At 37.4% G+C, this 18,380-nt stretch overlaps 1 protein-coding gene across 1 annotated transcript in view; it reads left to right on the forward strand.

Moving 5' to 3' along the window:
- The window catches only part of LOC107732179 (pleckstrin homology domain-containing family M member 1-like), a 22,205-nt gene extending 3,924 nt beyond the window's left edge, over window positions 1-18,281 (forward strand). Inside the window, exons 3-12 of the mRNA XM_016543454.1 lie at window positions 1,225-1,469; window positions 6,060-6,701; window positions 7,375-7,837; window positions 8,915-9,083; window positions 12,421-13,332; window positions 14,537-14,682; window positions 15,483-15,676; window positions 15,782-15,845; window positions 17,572-17,729; window positions 17,890-18,281. Of these exons, the coding sequence (XP_016398940.1) occupies window positions 1,225-1,469; window positions 6,060-6,701; window positions 7,375-7,837; window positions 8,915-9,083; window positions 12,421-13,332; window positions 14,537-14,682; window positions 15,483-15,676; window positions 15,782-15,845; window positions 17,572-17,729; window positions 17,890-17,998 (3,102 nt within the window). The 3' untranslated portion in view covers window positions 17,999-18,281. The remainder of the gene's footprint in view (window positions 1-1,224; window positions 1,470-6,059; window positions 6,702-7,374; window positions 7,838-8,914; window positions 9,084-12,420; window positions 13,333-14,536; window positions 14,683-15,482; window positions 15,677-15,781; window positions 15,846-17,571; window positions 17,730-17,889) is intronic.
- The last annotated feature ends 99 nt before the right edge of the window (window positions 18,282-18,380 follow it).

Below are 18,380 nucleotides of genomic sequence, written 5' to 3' on the forward strand. Positions count from 1 at the left end.
TTTTTTTTTGTGCACAAAAAGTATTCTCGTAGCTTCGTATAATTGCGGTTGAACCCCTGATGTCACATGGATTATTTTACAGATGTCCTTGCTATGTTTCTGGACTTGGTAACATTTCAGTTGAACATTTCAGTTGCGTTGCTGTCTATGCAGGGTCAGACAGCTCTCAGATTCCATCAAAAATGTCTTAATTTGTGTTCCGAAGATGAACGAAGGTCTTACGGGTTTGAAACGACATGAGGGTGAGTAATTAATGACAGAATTTTCATTTTTTTGGTGAACTAACCCTTTAATAGTTTTCTGTGTATGATCACCCCAAATTATTGTATATGATTTAATGGTAATTTAATGTCAAGCGAACAGGAGGAATTTTATTCAAATAATTTAACCTGAAAAGTCTGCATTTGTACACCTGATGATGTCTTATATAAAAGGGGGTCTTTCAAGTTTTTAACATCAATATAATATCATCAACCCAGAATATAAAATAGCAGTCTTTGTATATTTATATTGTCACAAATAAAGTAATTGCTTCAGAACTATCCAGTCTTTTTAAAGAGGTAGATGTATTTTCTCAGAACCAGAGTTTTTGTATGTGTTTTGCTGTTTATACACATGCAACAAGATCTGATCTGAGCCAGAATTTCCTCATTTGTCTAAAGTGCTTATGACCGAGCCTTCAAGACAAACTCAGAGTTTTTTAGTCATCTTGGCTTAATCCCTCCCAGAAACATGACCACTATTTGCATGTCATTTGACTTAAAGGTGCTGTGTTGAATTTCCACAGCTTTGACTGTCAGTGCTTTGGCTCATATGTAGTCAGTCAGCTGACAGCATCAGGTGACCCTCTGTCTGTAGGTTGGCTCACGTTCTCATGGCAGAGCACGATGACTTCTCCATTCTGCCCTCTTGACTGATATCCTCAAGAGGCTGCGCAATGCTTACTCCACATCTTGTGAAGTTGTTTTGTTCTAGAAGTTCCTTCCTTGATTTGGTCTGCTGACCTAGATGGCACGATGGTTCCAGTGACCTGATCTCACAGCAACGATGCAAATCAATACAAATTACAGACCCTTAAACAGTGTTATTGATTTTGACTGGGCTGTATCATTAAATCACTAGCTATTGATTTCATGTCTTTCCTGGTATTTCCCTCCCTGGTTCTTTTGTTTTGACATCTGGTCCAAGAAAAACCCTTTTTATTAACCCTTCTGTTCTCCTCAGTGGATCAAGGACAAGATCGCACGGACACTAAAAGTCCTACAGAAGCATTACGTCACCACAGACACGGCGGTCACCAGCGAGGACCTGGAGGCTAACCTGCTGTGTTGTGCTTTGGAGGCCGTCTTCATCCATGGAATCAAGAGCAAGTTCATCCGGTTTGATGGAAGTCACGCACGCAAAGGAGGGTCACGAGGAGCACTTCCTCAGCCCGTCTTCTGGAGCCTGTTGAAGACCGTCACCCACAGGTGGGTCAGAGAATATCTAAGTTACTTTCAATAAAGCCCACATGCATTTAGAAAATAAATAACGTGGATTTGAATTTCTTGTTATTGATCTTATTGTGAACAATTCATCTGTGGATATGTCATAACTCGATCTTCTAGTGAAAACAACAGACTTCCCTCTGGTGACATATGCAGTACTTCTCCCCTCTTTTAGTCAGCTTAAACTCCGCCCCTACAAACTCACATTAATTTGCCTCTACTTTAGTGCCACGCCCACATCTCAGCATCCAATCAACAACAGATGCATAAAACCAAGTCTCCACCTTACTTTTTTTTTTTTTGATTCTGATAATCTATTATACTCAGATGTAGGTCCCAATACGGAAGAAAAGAACTTCCGTTTAATTGTGATTTTTAAGGGGTGCAGCAACCGTTGTATACACTTAAACACAAATGATTAAATTTACCTCACCAAAAAATGTAGCCAGCCATGTAAAATGACTTTTTAAAATGTTAATCTCTATATTTGAAAGATTATATAAAGATAATATAAACAGTGTTGGGAAGGTTACTATGGAATTGTAATAGGTTACAGATTACAAGTTACCCTGTTTAAAATGTAATAAGTAGTGTAACTATTTCAATTATGTTTTTTATGTAACTGGTTACATTTGATTACTTTTCAAAATTTCTAACAAACGTTTTCAACTGTTAAAGGGGTCATATGATGCAATTTCAATTTTTCCTTTCTCTTTGAAGTGTTACAACTCTTGGTGCATAAAGAAGATCTGTAAAGTCTCAAATCCAAAGAGATATTCTTATAAAAGTTAAGAGTCAGCCACACCTACCTAAAACAACTCGTTCTAACACGCCCCCACATGTCTACGTCACGTTGTGGGAAGATTTGCATAACGCCGCCCAAATGTTCACGCAAAGAAAGAAGGCGTAACTTTTATTCTCGCTGTAGTATTGTTGCCGCCGCCATGCCGTGAAGACGCTGTGTGTTTCGTTATGAAAGCGAAACTACTTTGTTTGGCCTTCCAAAAGAGGACTATATCCGCTTCGTCATGCCTGGAGCTGATCCGTGCTGGTCGCTGAGGAAATACATCAACTTCGCGCTGTGGCTCGTCGGATCGGCTTTCACCGTGGACGAAGCGGAGTCCAGCCCGGGGTCGTCACATGTGGTTGCCGCAAGCCCTCCGGATGCTCCTTCGCCGAATCTGCCGGCCGCCACTCACTCTAGCCGCCATGTGTGACGCTGTGTTCCATTGTGAAAGCGAAACTACTTTGTTTGGTCTTCCAAAAGAGGACACGACTAGAAATCAGTGGTTAAGTTGTATTTACAACACTGTTCCAGAACAGTTTAACCCAAATATTCAGATGTGTGCAGCACATTTTATGGAGGACCGTTTCCTGATCCTGGGAGAGTAGACTACAATGCCATCTGTTCTGACTCACAGACTGTAAGTACGTTTTTTATATTTAAAGAATTTGCCACTGACGATTCAAACGCAAGTTTTGAGCAGTGTAGAGTAGCACTTGTTGTTTGTCATTTCTCCGATCACAAATGCAGACATGGTTTTATGTTTACGCAGCGCAAGGCAATGCGTAAAAAGACAGTATAAGTCATTATAATCAGTAATTATGTCCCCACTGGATGCAACAAATGCCTCGTTTATAATGGGTTTTAATGTTTTTGTCTCGTCGCTCCGGCCGGACACGGCATCAACAGTATGGTGAGGGGCATAACATTTCCGTCACACGCTTGAGATATTCGGCCAATCACAACGCACTGGATAGCTGGCCAATCACAGCACACCTCGCTTTTTCAGAACGATGAGCTTTGTAAAAATCGACGCGTTTCAAAAAGGCGGGGCATAGAAGAGAAACAATAATGTACAGTATGTGGAAAATAATGTGTTTTTTGAACCTTAAACCGCATAAACACATTTCATTACACCAAATACACAAAATAATGTTCATTTTAGCAGCATCATATGACCCCTTTAAAAAAAAAAAAATTTACATTTTACTCAAACTCATAGAATTTTCAAGTGTTCTCTTTGAGAGAACTTTCTTCCTGAGATTTTTTTCCATAGCTATAAAGAAATTTATGATACTACATTTAAAAAAAAAATTTGCACACTACATACTGTATAGTACATTGTTCTTTTTTCTATTTTTGCTTAAATAAAGGATGCCGTACACAATATTTTGTGCTTTGGACACTCACCTCCAGACTCCAGGCACAAACATAGCGCTGACGTTCCACCCTGAGCCGAACAGGTTGAGTGATTTAGAGAAGCAGTCATTGTATATTAATCCAGTGTAGACTGAAAATATACCCATCAACAGGATGATGTAACGGCCCTCGAAAAAAATGTTCCAGATCTAAAAAAATAAATAATAATAAAGTAACTTGAGGTATTCGGCCAATCATAACGCATTGGATAGCTGGCCAATCAGAGCACACCTCGTTTTTCAGACCGATGAGTTTTGTAAAAATCGACGCGTTTCAGAAAGGCGGGGCATAGAGGAGAAACAATAATGTACAGTATGTGGAAAATAATGTGTTTTTTTTTACCTTAAACCGCATAAACACATTTCATTACACCAAATACACAAAATAATGTTCTTTTTAGCAACATCATATGACCCCTTTAATCCTTTTCAAATATTTAAAGCAGGCAGGGTTAACCTTACAGTAATGCTCAACACTGATTACTGTCATCATCGAAATCCTTCATCACTTGAATTAAGATTAAAATAATTTAATTTTAAAACACAGCTACCACAAAATCAGACTGTAGTACCTCTTTTGATTTTGAGATCGTTCTGAGGTTAAATACAGATTTAAAATCATAACAAGAAAATATTATACAAGAACTGTAATTTAGTTACACCTTATTTTCTCAGTAACTGTAACAGATTAGTTACATTTATTTTGTAATTACATAACACTGTTACATGTAACTAGTTACTCCCCAACACCGAATATAAATATACACTACTATTCAAAATTTTGGGGTCAATACGTTTTTTCCCTCAAGTAAATGTTCTTTTCAACTTTCTATTCCACAGAGAATCCTGTAAAAGTAAATGTATCACAGTTTTTACAAACATATGAAGCAGCACAACTGTTTTCAACACTGATGATAATAATAAATTCGAATGATTTCTGAGGGATCGTGTGACACTGAAGTGAAGACTGGAGTAATTATGCTGAAAATTATTGTGTAACAGGAATACTTGTGATCAAACTTACACTTTAAACAGTATTGTGATCCCACTGGCATCCAACAACCAACTTCAGCATTTCAGCAAATCCTGTCATGTAATGTTACAGTTCTCTTGAATATTGGATGCATAGAATACCAGAGGGAACAAAGTGTCATTCATGAGCCTTGTGAAATTATAATATATCCCCATTCCTTCCGAAATCATTCCTAACCTTTGGTTTGGTTACTAACCGAGTCGCCTGATGTTGGTTTATGCTTTAAAATAACTTTAACCTCAAAAGTATTTCCAAGTGAACAACCTGTCACCCGTTTGGAAACAGAAAGAGACATGTCAGGGAGACTCTGTGAGGATTGTGACAAGTCTGTAGGATTAGATGAATCATGTGGTTTAGTAATTGGCTAAAAGTCAAAACATTTTTTAGTAAAAGTCTTTGGGCAGTAGTCAAGGGACACTCACTCACTCGGCTCTTTAAGGCCTCTTGACTCAACAGGACAGTTTTAGGCTTTGTTTTGAGTATAGAGTGTCATATTTATACTTGCAAAATGTCTAGTATGAAATTTACAGTATGTCACATCACAATACATCATTTTACATACAGTACATAAAGATTTTGTGCAATTCACAAATGATTGCACTTATTTGAATGACCTTCTTCACTAAACTGTAAACAGTTATGTAAAGGCCCACATACAGAAGTAAATAAAATAATGATAGTATTAACACAATATAGTGAGGAAAAAAAAAGAATTGTGAATATATCAATATTTGAGCAACACCTTAAAAAGTTAGTTCACACAAACATTTAGTCATCGATTGCTATTCGTCATGTTGCTCTAAACCCATAAATCTTTTGTTCATCTTCGAAACAAAAAATATATTTCTGTCCATCCTTTGAAAGTACTTTTTGAGTACTCCAGTACTTTATCCATAGGTTTTGCTCTATCCATCCTCTTTATTTTTATTTTATCGTGTGACACTGGACACTGGAGTAATTATGCTGAAAATTCAGCTTTGATCACAGGAATAAATGACATTTTACAATTACAATAGAAAAAGGTTCCTGGAGTGCAAATAGTACTGCAGTGGTTTAATCCAAAAGACACAATCCCTTTATATAATGAACAGATTTAATATAAGCTTTAATTCACATATGAACAGTGAGCGATGCACATTAAATATGGTAAATGGAAGATCAAACATGCATGCTTGAAGAATGAGAACAAACATCATTGGTTCTTGAACATCAAACAAGCACATTTTTAACTTATTTGGTACATGAGTGCATGAATATGTAATATGTGAAACCATGACATTTTATTTTTGGGTGAACTAACCTTATAATGTTTCACATGCTTCTTTTTGACACTATAGGGATGTAGTTCAAGAACTGGAATGTCTAAGCTTCATAAACTCAGACATTGGCCGCTGCAGAGCATGGGTTCGCCTGGCGCTAAATGACGGGCTTCTGGAGTGTTACCTGACCTCGCTGCTTCGCGAAGGCTCCAACCTGGGCTCCTACTACCAGCCCGGGGCTCTTTTGCTGGACCCGGAGGACCGCGAGGTTCTCCTCACCCTCCTGCAAGGTTTGTCCTCGATGACCTTCCAGCTCTCCTATAAATCAGCTGTGCTGAATGAGTGGACCAACACACCCCTGGTCCTCGCGGGTCTGTGTTCCCCAACGCCTGCCGACGAGCACCTTGTAGGCCCCAAGCGCAAGGAGTCTTGGGATACGGTCTCCCAGTCATCCGGAGGGTCTGGAAGCTCAGATTGGGCTCAGGAGGTGCTCCAGAGGGAGCCGAGGAGAGAGCAGAGCGAGGGCTGTGAGCCGAACACTCCACTGACCACGTCAAACCTGAGTCTGGACACGTCAGGATCGTCGCAGCTGTCCTCCAGCCTGAGCTCTGATAGTCTGCTGCATGGTCAGGAGCTCAGAAGTTACGGTCCAGAGAAGGAGCACTGGAGTTGTGACACGGAGATCAGCCAAAGCGCACAACAGAAGATCACCGCTACAGAGTGAGTAGATGTCTGTTCTGTTAAAGTCTTACCACTCTTATGACTCTATGCAATGTGTCAAGGGAGAAATCATCTTGTTGTAATTAGGTTTGTGCAGAGCTATGAATTTTCAATATAGATTAGTTGGGGAGTCAAAAAAAGTCTCAAATAAAAAGTCCTGTATAATGACACTGGTTCAAGTCGACATCCAAATGCATGTTCCAGCATGCTGATTTTCAAAGCATTGCTGTCAATATGCTGTTAATGTGCCAAAACCTGCTTAGCGGCTCTAAATTAATTACTTTTAAAGCATCCTGATTAAAAAATATTCATGTCAAACTCCATAGTCAATGTCTCTAATTGACTGGTTAAGCGTTGGACCATCTGACCCAGATTTTGAGCCAACCACCAACAGCTTCATGCAGTAAAACATTGTGTCAGTTGCTTGTTTTTGTATTTTCTTTACCATCCAAAAATACTTTTATTCAGCTGAACATTACATATCAAGTATGTACTTGGCTGTGGTTTTGCTGCTTCTGTTACTGAGCTCAGAAACCTCCATGCTTGAAAGCTTGTTGCGACAATTCTAGTTAGGACAAATTTTTCTAAAGTAAATGTGAAAGAAATGACTTGATGAATTCATTTTTGTGAAGTCGAAATTTTGTAACCTGCAGTCGTGCTTGTTTGTTTTCAGTGACAGCAGTTCCTCTAATCAGGACTTGAAGGAAGACTTTGATGTGTTCAGACCAGCTTCAGACTCTGCAGCACAAGCTGTTAATGACAACACGCACAAGCCTGACGCGTCTCCAGCAGCTGCACAGGACACACCTCGATCAGATGCACACATCTCAGAGCAATCTAAAGCATGCTCAGAAAACATATCAGCTGAGACGGAAGAATCCAAGACTCTAGTTAAAACCTCCACAGTCACCGAGACTCCAGAAAGTGAGCAGAAGAACTCATCTTTTGATTCCCCTTCAGTTTCTACTTCGACTGAGACGTTTGAGAAGACCTCTGACCTTAAAGACCCTGACGCTCTTCCTTCAGAGACCTCCGCCGTCTTTAGTTCAGTGGAGCAAACCCAACATGCTGCATACAGACGCTCCGCAAGTACCGTCAGCAGGAAAACCTCCTCAGACTCTCTGTATTCCTCCTGCGTGAGTGTTTTCAGGGATTCATACTCTCAGGCTTTCATTTCTTAAGCATATAACTCACTTTATAGGTTTATCTAATTGGTCCACCAAAATGAACTTTGATATTGTATCAGCTTTTCAAAATGAATTGACAGTATGAGTGATTCAGTCACAAAACACTTACATCACACACATACTCGGAACTAGTGCTGGGTTATTAATCTAGATTAATCGATCTTCATTTTGATGAACCAGTTTTCAGTCTGTGCTGTTTTCACTTAATGCACGAACCAAACTTCAGTAAGCTTTGTTTTGTTACTTTTCCTATGCAAATGTAGCACAGTAAATGAGATTCACAAGTAGAAGTGAACCAATCAGTTCTTCCTCTAGTTACACCACAAAAAAAACATGAGAACGTGTTGAAAGATTTACCGAAATGTATAATTTCTCATGCAACCGCTAAAAGACATCAATAAAACAGCTTGTAAACAATAATGTCACATATCATCCAAAGCTTGATAGTTGCTTTAAAAATAACTCTACAGAGGATAATTTTGCTAAATATATGCACTATATTACATATTCTCTATATTTTGACTAGTGCTGTCAAACGATTAATTGTGATTAATCGCATCCAAAATAAACGTTTTTGTTTACATATGTATGTGTGTACTGTGTATATTTATTATGTATATATAAATATATACATTTTAAAAATATTTACATGCATATATTTATACTTCTATAATATAAACATTTAATATATAAACAACATTTTTATTAAATGTACACATCCATGTGTGTATTTATATAAACCTAATAAATAAACACAGTACACATGCATATATTATGTAAACATACCTTTAGTTTTAGATGCGAATCATCGCGATTAATCGTTTGACAGCACTAATTTGAACTAACGGGTTATGTTTAAATAAATCAGAATCATGACAGCAACGGCAGAAACATAAATATATCATTAAAGAGTTTATATAAAACCGCTTTGAAACGGTTTGTATACAAAGTTTTTATTTATATGTTGTTAACCTGACGGTGTTTCCGTCTCTAGCCACTTAAAATCTGCACCTTTTTGTGTCTCAGAAATCCACATCTTGGATATCAGAGGATGATTTCTACAAACCAGAAAAAATGGACAGTTCTGAAGCGTATGCCGTCATTGACATCGCGCAGATGAACGGGCAGGAGACGCCTACCTCTGAACCAGACGGCATCCAGTCAACACCTAGTGTAGTGCACCGGAGACACAACGGTAAGAAGGACACAAGACAGGAATTTCCTTATGCCTGCTTGAGCCTTGGTTAGTAACTACTGGAAGACTTTTTACTTGCCAAGCCCTGAGCTGCAAAGTGGTGGGAAAAGTAGTGGTCTGTCTACTTTTATGGGCTACAATGTGTTAACTGTGCTTCAATTTTTTAAACTTCCTTCTCGCAGAACGATGACCTTCAAAAAAAAAAACTAGCACTCATGCTTCTACTTCCCTTTGCTTGGTTTCACATACAGTTATTAAGTGCTAGATTTAATTTTCATAGCTATGAAAAGGCCTTCAGTGGTTGTTCCATGCACTGAACTTTGAGGTTTGACCCCAAGTAGGATCGGGATTTAAACCAGAGAGTTACATCTGAAACTGAGGAATGTCTCGGGTACTTTCATGAGGTTGCTCAGAATGAAAGTCAGACGCCTGTAGACAGCACATGTTTATAAGATGACAACTTTACCATCTTGGTCCCCCTCAGTTTCTTTGCTGTTTTCACTGCTTTCTCACTAATTAGCGGAATGTTCAGTGCAGCCTAAGCTCTATCAACAGCATCTGTGGCACTTGATGGTGGTTACCACAGAAGAACAAGTTCATCTACCTAGAACATTAACAAGCAATTTGGACAACTTTAAATTTCAAATAATAAACATATTTGTATGCTTAAAATATGATTTTCACATTTCTGCTTTTAAACCTTGTTTACTTTCTTAAGGGATAGTTCAGCAAAAAATGAGTTTTCACACTCTTATATGTATGTGTGTACTGTGTATATTTATTATGTATATATAAATATATACATTTTAAAAATATTTACATGCATATATTTATACTTCTATAATATAAACATTTAATATATAAACAACATTTTTATTAAATGTACACATCCATGTGTGTATTTATATAAACCTAATAAATAAACACAGTACACATGCATATATTATGTAAACATACCTTTAGTTTTAGATGCGAATCATCGCGATTAATCGTTTGACAGCACTAATTTGAACTAACGGGTTATGTTTAAATAAATCAGAATCATGACAGCAACGGCAGAAACATAAATATATCATTAAAGAGTTTATATAAAACCGCTTTGAAACGGTTTGTATACAAAGTTTTTATTTATATGTTGTTAACCTGACGGTGTTTCCATCTCTAGCCACTTAAAATCTGCACCTTTTTGTGTCTCAGAAATCCACATCTTGGATATCAGAGGATGATTTCTACAAACCAGAAAAAATGGACAGTTCTGAAGCGTATGCCGTCATTGACATCGCGCAGATGAACGGGCAGGAGACGCCTACCTCTGAACCAGACGGCATCCAGTCAACACCTAGTGTAGTGCACCGGAGACACAACGGTAAGAAGGACACAAGACAGGAATTTCCTTATGCCTGCTTGAGCCTTGGTTAGTAACTACTGGAAGACTTTTTACTTGCCAAGCCCTGAGCTGCAAAGTGGTGGGAAAAGTAGTGGTCTGTCTACTTTTATGGGCTACAATGTGTTAACTGTGCTTCAATTTTTTAAACTTCCTTCTCGCAGAACGATGACCTTCAAAAAAAAAAACTAGCACTCATGCTTCTACTTCCCTTTGCTTGGTTTCACATACAGTTATTAAGTGCTAGATTTAATTTTCATAGCTATGAAAAGGCCTTCAGTGGTTGTTCCATGCACTGAACTTTGAGGTTTGACCCCAAGTAGGATCGGGATTTAAACCAGAGAGTTACATCTGAAACTGAGGAATGTCTCGGGTACTTTCATGAGGTTGCTCAGAATGAAAGTCAGACGCCTGTAGACAGCACATGTTTATAAGATGACAACTTTACCATCTTGGTCCCCCTCAGTTTCTTTGCTGTTTTCACTGCTTTCTCACTAATTAGCGGAATGTTCAGTGCAGCCTAAGCTCTATCAACAGCATCTGTGGCACTTGATGGTGGTTACCACAGAAGAACAAGTTCATCTACCTAGAACATTAACAAGCAATTTGGACAACTTTAAATTTCAAATAATAAACATATTTGTATGCTTAAAATATGATTTTCACATTTCTGCTTTTAAACCTTGTTTACTTTCTTAAGGGATAGTTCAGCAAAAAATGAGTTTTCACACTCTTATGGTGTTCCAAACCTGTATGACTTTCTGAGGATGATATTATGAAAAACTGTTATTTTTGTATCATTGATATACTATTATAGTTTTTGTTAATATTTTGAATTAGATTATTTATATTTTGTTTCCATTTTATTTTCAGTTGAATTTAATTCAGTTGTTTTCTGTCATTTTTATTGGTTTTAGTTTATAGTTAGTCTAACGATTTTTTTCTTGAAATATATCTATAGGATTTATTCATTTTTATTTATTGGTTTTATTTATTTATTTATTTTTTTATTTGTACTTCAGATTAAACTAAGAAATAGAAATCAGTGGCGAAACACGGTTATTGTCGGTAAATAAAATACAATTACTTAAAATACACATTAACTGAAATAATATGAAAAATGTGTGTGAAAAGAATGATATATCTACTCACACACACACACACACACACACACACACACATACTTGCATTTGTGGTTTAAATTACGGGGACTCTCCATAGGCGTAATGGTTTTTATACTGTACAAACTGTATTTTCGATCGCCCTACACCAACCCTACACCTAAACCTACCCCTTACAGAAAACTACTGCCAATTTTTGAATTTCATAAAACATCATTTAGTATGTTTTTTTAACCCTTTGGTTTACGGGGACACAGGAAGTGTCCTCTTAAACGTACATTGTAATACCCATGTCATTATACACATTTGTGTCCTCATAAACCATATATACCAGAACACAAACACACACACACACATATATATTTCAGTTAATGTGCATTTAATTTTAAGTAACAAAGTTTAATGTTTTTTTTAATTTACTGACAATAATCCTGGTTTCCCATTGACAGAAGAATGAAATGCATACAGGCAGGGTTTGAAATGAACTTTTTCACTCACCAGCCAATTTGGCTACTACATTTTTAAGTTACCGGCCATTCATATTTTCTACTAGCCAAAAAAATTAAACAAATAAATTATGAAAAAAAGGCCAGAGGTAAGCCAACAGCTTAAGGCTGTCCACACTGTATAATATATATATATATATATATATATATACACACGTGTGTGTGTGTATGTATGTATAATGGATTTCAATCTTTTGTATATGACATTAGGATGAGTAAGCATACGCTCAACCTCATGTTTACAAAACGGCAATTTGAATAAAAAAACAAAATAGACTAGAAATGCTGGATGTGTGTATAAAGTGGACTCTCTCTCTCTCTGTCAGGTCTTCCTAACCCATTCAGGGGTCTGCTGAAGCTGGGTCAGCTGGAGCGGCGCAGTGCGGTGGGCATGTGGTGGGATTATTACTGCGAGCTCTCTCCGTTTGAGCTGCGGCTTTACATCAACGCAGAGGAGCGCATCTGCTACGAAAACCTGTCCCTGCTGCGCTGCGAAGACGTCCACCTGTCCTCCAGTACAGAGGGCCGTTTTCGGATCTTCTTCCCCGGCAAAAGAATCTACCTGCGTGCACCGTCTCGAGGAGAGGCTGAGGACTGGGTGGATCGCATCGTGGAGGCCATCGGCAAACTACGGCCCATGATGAGAGACAAACAGTGGGAGGTGCTACACACGTCCCACGAGCAGGACGTCCCGTCGCCGACACCCTCAAGCCCCGAGCACACCGTCTCAGAGCTTCCAGATACTCCACAGTTAGATTGGACCCGTCATAAAGACCCAGAACCAGATGCCATAAAGGAAGCGGTGGTCTATCAGAACTTGGAGGAGAAGGGTTGGTGGTCTGTTTTACTTTCTCTCTCCCTGGAGGCCCTCAGAGGTTACCGGGTCCAAGGGGACTCGAAGACGCCCCTGTTCTCACACCCCATTGGGAGCATCAGGGATGTGGTTCCTGATGTTTCTCTAGGAAGTCCAGCGTTTTTTAAGGTTCTGACTGCGCGGGACTCTCTGACGCTGCGGGCGGAGAGCGGTGAGGAAGCACGAGGATGGAGGAGTCTGATCAGAGGAGCGCTCGACTCGTATCTGGAGACGGAGGATGATGGAGCGCTTCAGGGCGTCTCAGCAGTGGGCAGTGTCCACAAGCTGGTCCAACACCGACTGAAGGGAGATGGGGTGCTGCTGTCTCACCTGTCTACTGTCCCGAATGAGAGAGGACTAGATGCACAAAACTACAAATGTGCAGGTACGAGAGCTTGGCATGATTGTTTTTTGTATAGATATTTAAGTTATTTTGAATTACAATTAAATTAATAAGCTCTTGTTTTCAATATCTGAATTAATTTATTTTAATTAAGCAGTGGAGATGTTTTTGGTTAAAAAAACGTGTTAATGTGGTGTAAGTGTTCAACTTTTAGTAATGATATAATCTATATTATATAATATATATATATATGTATTATATTAGTAATTTTGTAATCTTTATTTATTATTGTATGATAAATATAGATTATAATGATATAATCTATATTTATTATCATTATTATTAATTATATATTCTTTGTTTATTATATTAATATTATTATTATCTATTAAAAGCAATGAAGCAGTTGTATTTATCATTAATATTTATATGATTTATAGTTTTTGATATTTTGTGCTCTTTCAGAAATCATTGTAATATGCTTGATGCACAAGAAACACTTCTTATCAATATTGAAAACATTTTTGAAAAAATTGCTTAATATTTTTGTGGATATGTCATACTTTTTTTTCAGGATAGATTTTTGACGAATAGAAAGTTCGAAAGAAGAGCACTTATTTGATATATAAATCCTTGGTAACATTATAAATGTCTTTACTGTCACTTTTTATAAATGTAATGCCTCCTTGCTGAATAAAATCATTCATTTCTTTAAAAAAATACAAATCTTTTAAACAGAAGCATATGAATCAGAATATCAGATATTTCAATCTTTAATGATATGACAAAGTTTCTTTAGGTTTTCAAATGTCAATAATAATTCATAATAATTCATATAATAATTAAATAATTATTTAATCATATTCCTTTTTATCATTGCTTACATTTTTTGGGAAAACATTAAGTTAAAATGTATGGGAAAAATATATTTTTGCTTTGTTTACACCACTACTAACATTCTTGAATCATTAATTTTTTTACATACTATAAATATTTGACAGAAGTGTATGAAACCAGCAATGCAAATATTACATTATAACTATGCATTTGCATTCTAAACTGGATTTGTCTTATCTTCACTTCTCATCGGCCCAGAAGCGAGGCATTAGCCACATGTTTATTTCCTTTGCATGCTTGCATTTGCGAGCTTGAGGAAGTGCTGTGCTCTTGTGTCTATATGTAAGTGTTTTCCTCTGTACCTGTGCTCTCTGGCTCTAAGTAAAGGCCGCTGTGAATGTGTACGCAGGTTGCCCTCGTCAGATCGGTATGTCTCTGGGGAGAGCCAGACTCTGTGAGTTCTCGGGTCAGTACTACTGTGAGAGCTGCCATCAGGGAGACACAACCATCATCCCCTCCCGCATGCTGCACAACTGGGACCTAACAGCACATGAGGTGAGCTCTTACGACTTTTTATTTTTTTTTATTTTATTTGTTTGTTTTATGGACTAAAATTAGCATAAGTGGGATTCACTTTCCATTTCACTTAATTTAATGAAGTAAAATATATTGTCATAATTTTATAGATATTAAATAAACAAATCAGATATGTATTATTTTAAAAACCTTTTTTTTCTAAAGAGTAGGCCTGTCATTTGATAACATTCATTACATGAAATGCTGATTTATTCATTAATTAATATATTATCTTAATTTGGATGGTTAATAAGATACTAAATAGTAATACACTTTTGAATTTTCTAAATATTGATACACTAACATTGATAAGTTTGAGGTCACTAAGATTATTATAATTTTTTTTTAAGAAATTCACTTTTATTCCGCAAGTGATCAAAAGTAAGAGATAAGACATTTATAATGTTATTTAAAAAAAATAAAATAAAATTACAATTAAATGCTGTTGAACTGGAAAAATATCAGCAGCACAACTGTTTTCAGCATTGATAATAATAAATGTTTCTTGAGCAGTAAATCAGCATATTAGAATGATTTCTAAAGGATCATGTGACACTGAAGACACTGAAAATTCAGCTTTGAATCACAGGAATAAATTAAATTTTAAAATATATTCAAACAGAAAAGAGTTCTTTTAAATGATAAAACTATGTTCCATAATATTACGGTTTATACTGTATTTTTCATCAAATGAATGCAAAATCTTACCAAACCCACATTTCTGAATTGTTTATATGTGCTTATGTCATTCAGCTGTGTGTGTATGTCTATACGTTCAGGTTTCAAAACAAGCCTTTAAGTTGCTGACTCAAATTGAGCACGAGCCGCTCCTGCACCTTGACGCTTTGAATCCTGACCTGTTTGATCACACTGACATCATGGAGAAAGTGCAGAGCCTGAGACAAAGACTTCGTTTTCTTGGAGACTACATCCTCATCTGCCGCAGCGGCATCAGCAAACAGATCCAACCCAGGTGTGTGTGTGTGTGTGTTCTTAGATGCATGTGTTTGTAATTGGGACACAATCAAGTCTTTAACAGATGATTGCAACAGATAAGTGATCTGTATTTTATTTCCAGACTTCAGCAGCGGACATACTTACTGGATAACAGTGATCTATACAGTGTATTGGACTTGCAGCAGGTATTGCTTGCTGTTTCTTGTTGTTTATCATTTGAATGACTAGGGGCGTGCAATACATATCATCTTTGAAAATATCGTCATTTTTATTTTAATGATGGACGAGCTGAGATCGAGTATATTACCAAACAAAACGTACTACTCTTTTAGCATACAATTCATTTTTGGAAAATAACTCTGCTTTGCAAAATAAGGTGGATATAGTTAAGCAAAATCACACGATTGGTGTTTTATGAGCACGATTGCGAATCTCATATCGATCTCATTGTTCAATAAACATTTTGAGTTACAATTTAGACACAATTGTTGTCAATATTTTTGTTTTTGCTTTATATTGTCAATGAAAATGTCCAAATGAAAGAACTGTTTTGCGTCTCTGAGCCAGTAACACATAGTGCTTCGTTATTGAATGAATCCGCGTTTTGAATGATTCAGCTTAAAGGCAGAGTAAGTGATTTTTCAAAAACACTTTAGAAAACTGATTCGGGCCGAATCGCAAAACAAACTTGTAGCCATTCAATGACCAAATGAATCAGCCATTTGAATGAATCACTCAACTCATTAGGACAGTGACTTGGCGCCACCTACTGGTGGTTTTAGATATATATTTTGGGCCAGATTTACTATCAGTTTGCGCCAGTGCAAACCCTCAATTTGGCTTAAAAAAAACTACAGTTTAGGATTTACAGTGGGAAATTAGCGCTGAAAAGGCACGGACAGTTATTTTTGCAACTCACGTTATTGAATATGCATTTGTAGGAGTCAAAATTTTCCGACTGGTAAATTTATGGGAGGAGAGTATTTAAATAAATCACGCAACGCAATTTACTAAGACTTGCGCTCGTCAATTCACTGGTATTTGCGGCATTATCTGTCCAAAAAAAGCATGTCTTAAGCCCTGTTCACACCAAGAACGATAACTATAAAGATAACGATAACGATATAGTTCTAAAAATCATTCTCAATATTAAAGAACAGCAGAGTCCACACCACAACTATAATGATAAAGACACAGAGAAACGATATCGTTGGAATCACTTTCAGAACGATTTTTTCCAGCTGACGAACGATAAAAATATTGACAGCCAATCAGATTCAATCCTGCTGTCACGAGCTTGAGAATTTAAAGCGGCAGACAAACGTGCGCTTCGAATAAACAGACGATATTGTTCGCTGGTGTGGACGCTAATATCGTTATCTTTAAAGTTATCGTTCTTGGTGTGAACGGGCCTTTAAAGCAGGCGGTAATTTGCGCTGCTCTTGGTAGATTGCGCTGGTCATTATGCAAATGAGATGTTGCATCTGTGTTCTTTAATGTGCACATTGTTAGTAAATCACCCGCAGAATTTTCCCCTCCCATAGGCGCTTTTATGGAATTGCGCTCTAATGCTAATTTGCCCTGTTTAGTAAATCTGGCCCCTAGTATCAAGTATCATTTTTTTTTTTTTTTTTATGAAATCAGTTTAAGGTGGCATATATTGCTCTTAAATGAAAAATGTATTTCTGTCACTGGTGTGAAAGGTACAAAAGTTGTTTCTGGGGCAGTACCTTTTCAAAAGTACACGTAAAGGGTGCATACTGGTACCTAAAGTGTGTACCTTTTGAAAAGGTACGACACCAGTGACAACTTTTGTACCTTTTTAGGAATGGGAATACCGCAAATAACCCTCGTTGAAGAAAAGAGTGCTATTAAGTGATCAGACTTGTGATTTATTTTTTTTGCACACAGATAGCAGACGGGCACTACGAATCTTACCTGCAGTCTCTGATTCAGTTTGGGTCCAAGCACGTGCACAGCTGTGACCTTTGCACCCAAAGGGGCTTTATATGTCAGATCTGCAACACCGACAACATCATCTTCCCTTTCCAGTTCGACAGCACCACCAGGTACTGTCGCGTAACACACGTTAGACATCAGATTCACTCTAGACCACTGCTGTGCTGGCACTTTCTTTTCTAGTACAGTCATGTGATTCAGTCAGCTGACGCACAGAAGTGGGAGAAATATCATGAGGATGACGGTGTGACTCTGTTTTCTGTCTCTCAGGTGTGACGTCTGCAAAGCAGTGTTTCATTCCTCCTGCAAGGCCAAGTGTCCGGTCTGTCCACGCTGCGCTCGCATACAAAAGTATATGGAGAGGGATTTGGAGGACTGATTTAGCTTTTAGTACTATATTATTGTAGTATTCTATCTAAAACATTATTTTTCTCAGTAGCAGACCAACTGGAAGCGTTTGATCGTTTTTTTTTTTTACACTAAGCGTTTTATTTGACTCTTGACCTTAAGTGCACTTATTTACACGTTCATCTGTACATATTTACTTACATCAGCACTCCCGTGATTGTTCTTTCATGAAATGTCAATAATGCCAAACCAGCACTGTTCTGCAACGATGGGAGAACTGTTATTAAAGCTATGATTTTTGCTTTTCAACTTTATGGAAGCACAATTGATGGTTAATCGACTCTTCGGGCTTCACATGTAATTCTGCAGGTTTGTGTTCAGAAGTCTTAGTTCCCTTTTTGTTTCTTGCGTGG

Source organism: Sinocyclocheilus rhinocerous, unplaced genomic scaffold, assembly GCF_001515625.1.
Source record: "Sinocyclocheilus rhinocerous isolate Xijiao unplaced genomic scaffold, SAMN03320098_v1.1 scaffold1541, whole genome shotgun sequence".
Taxonomy (NCBI): Eukaryota; Metazoa; Chordata; class Actinopteri; order Cypriniformes; family Cyprinidae; genus Sinocyclocheilus; species Sinocyclocheilus rhinocerous.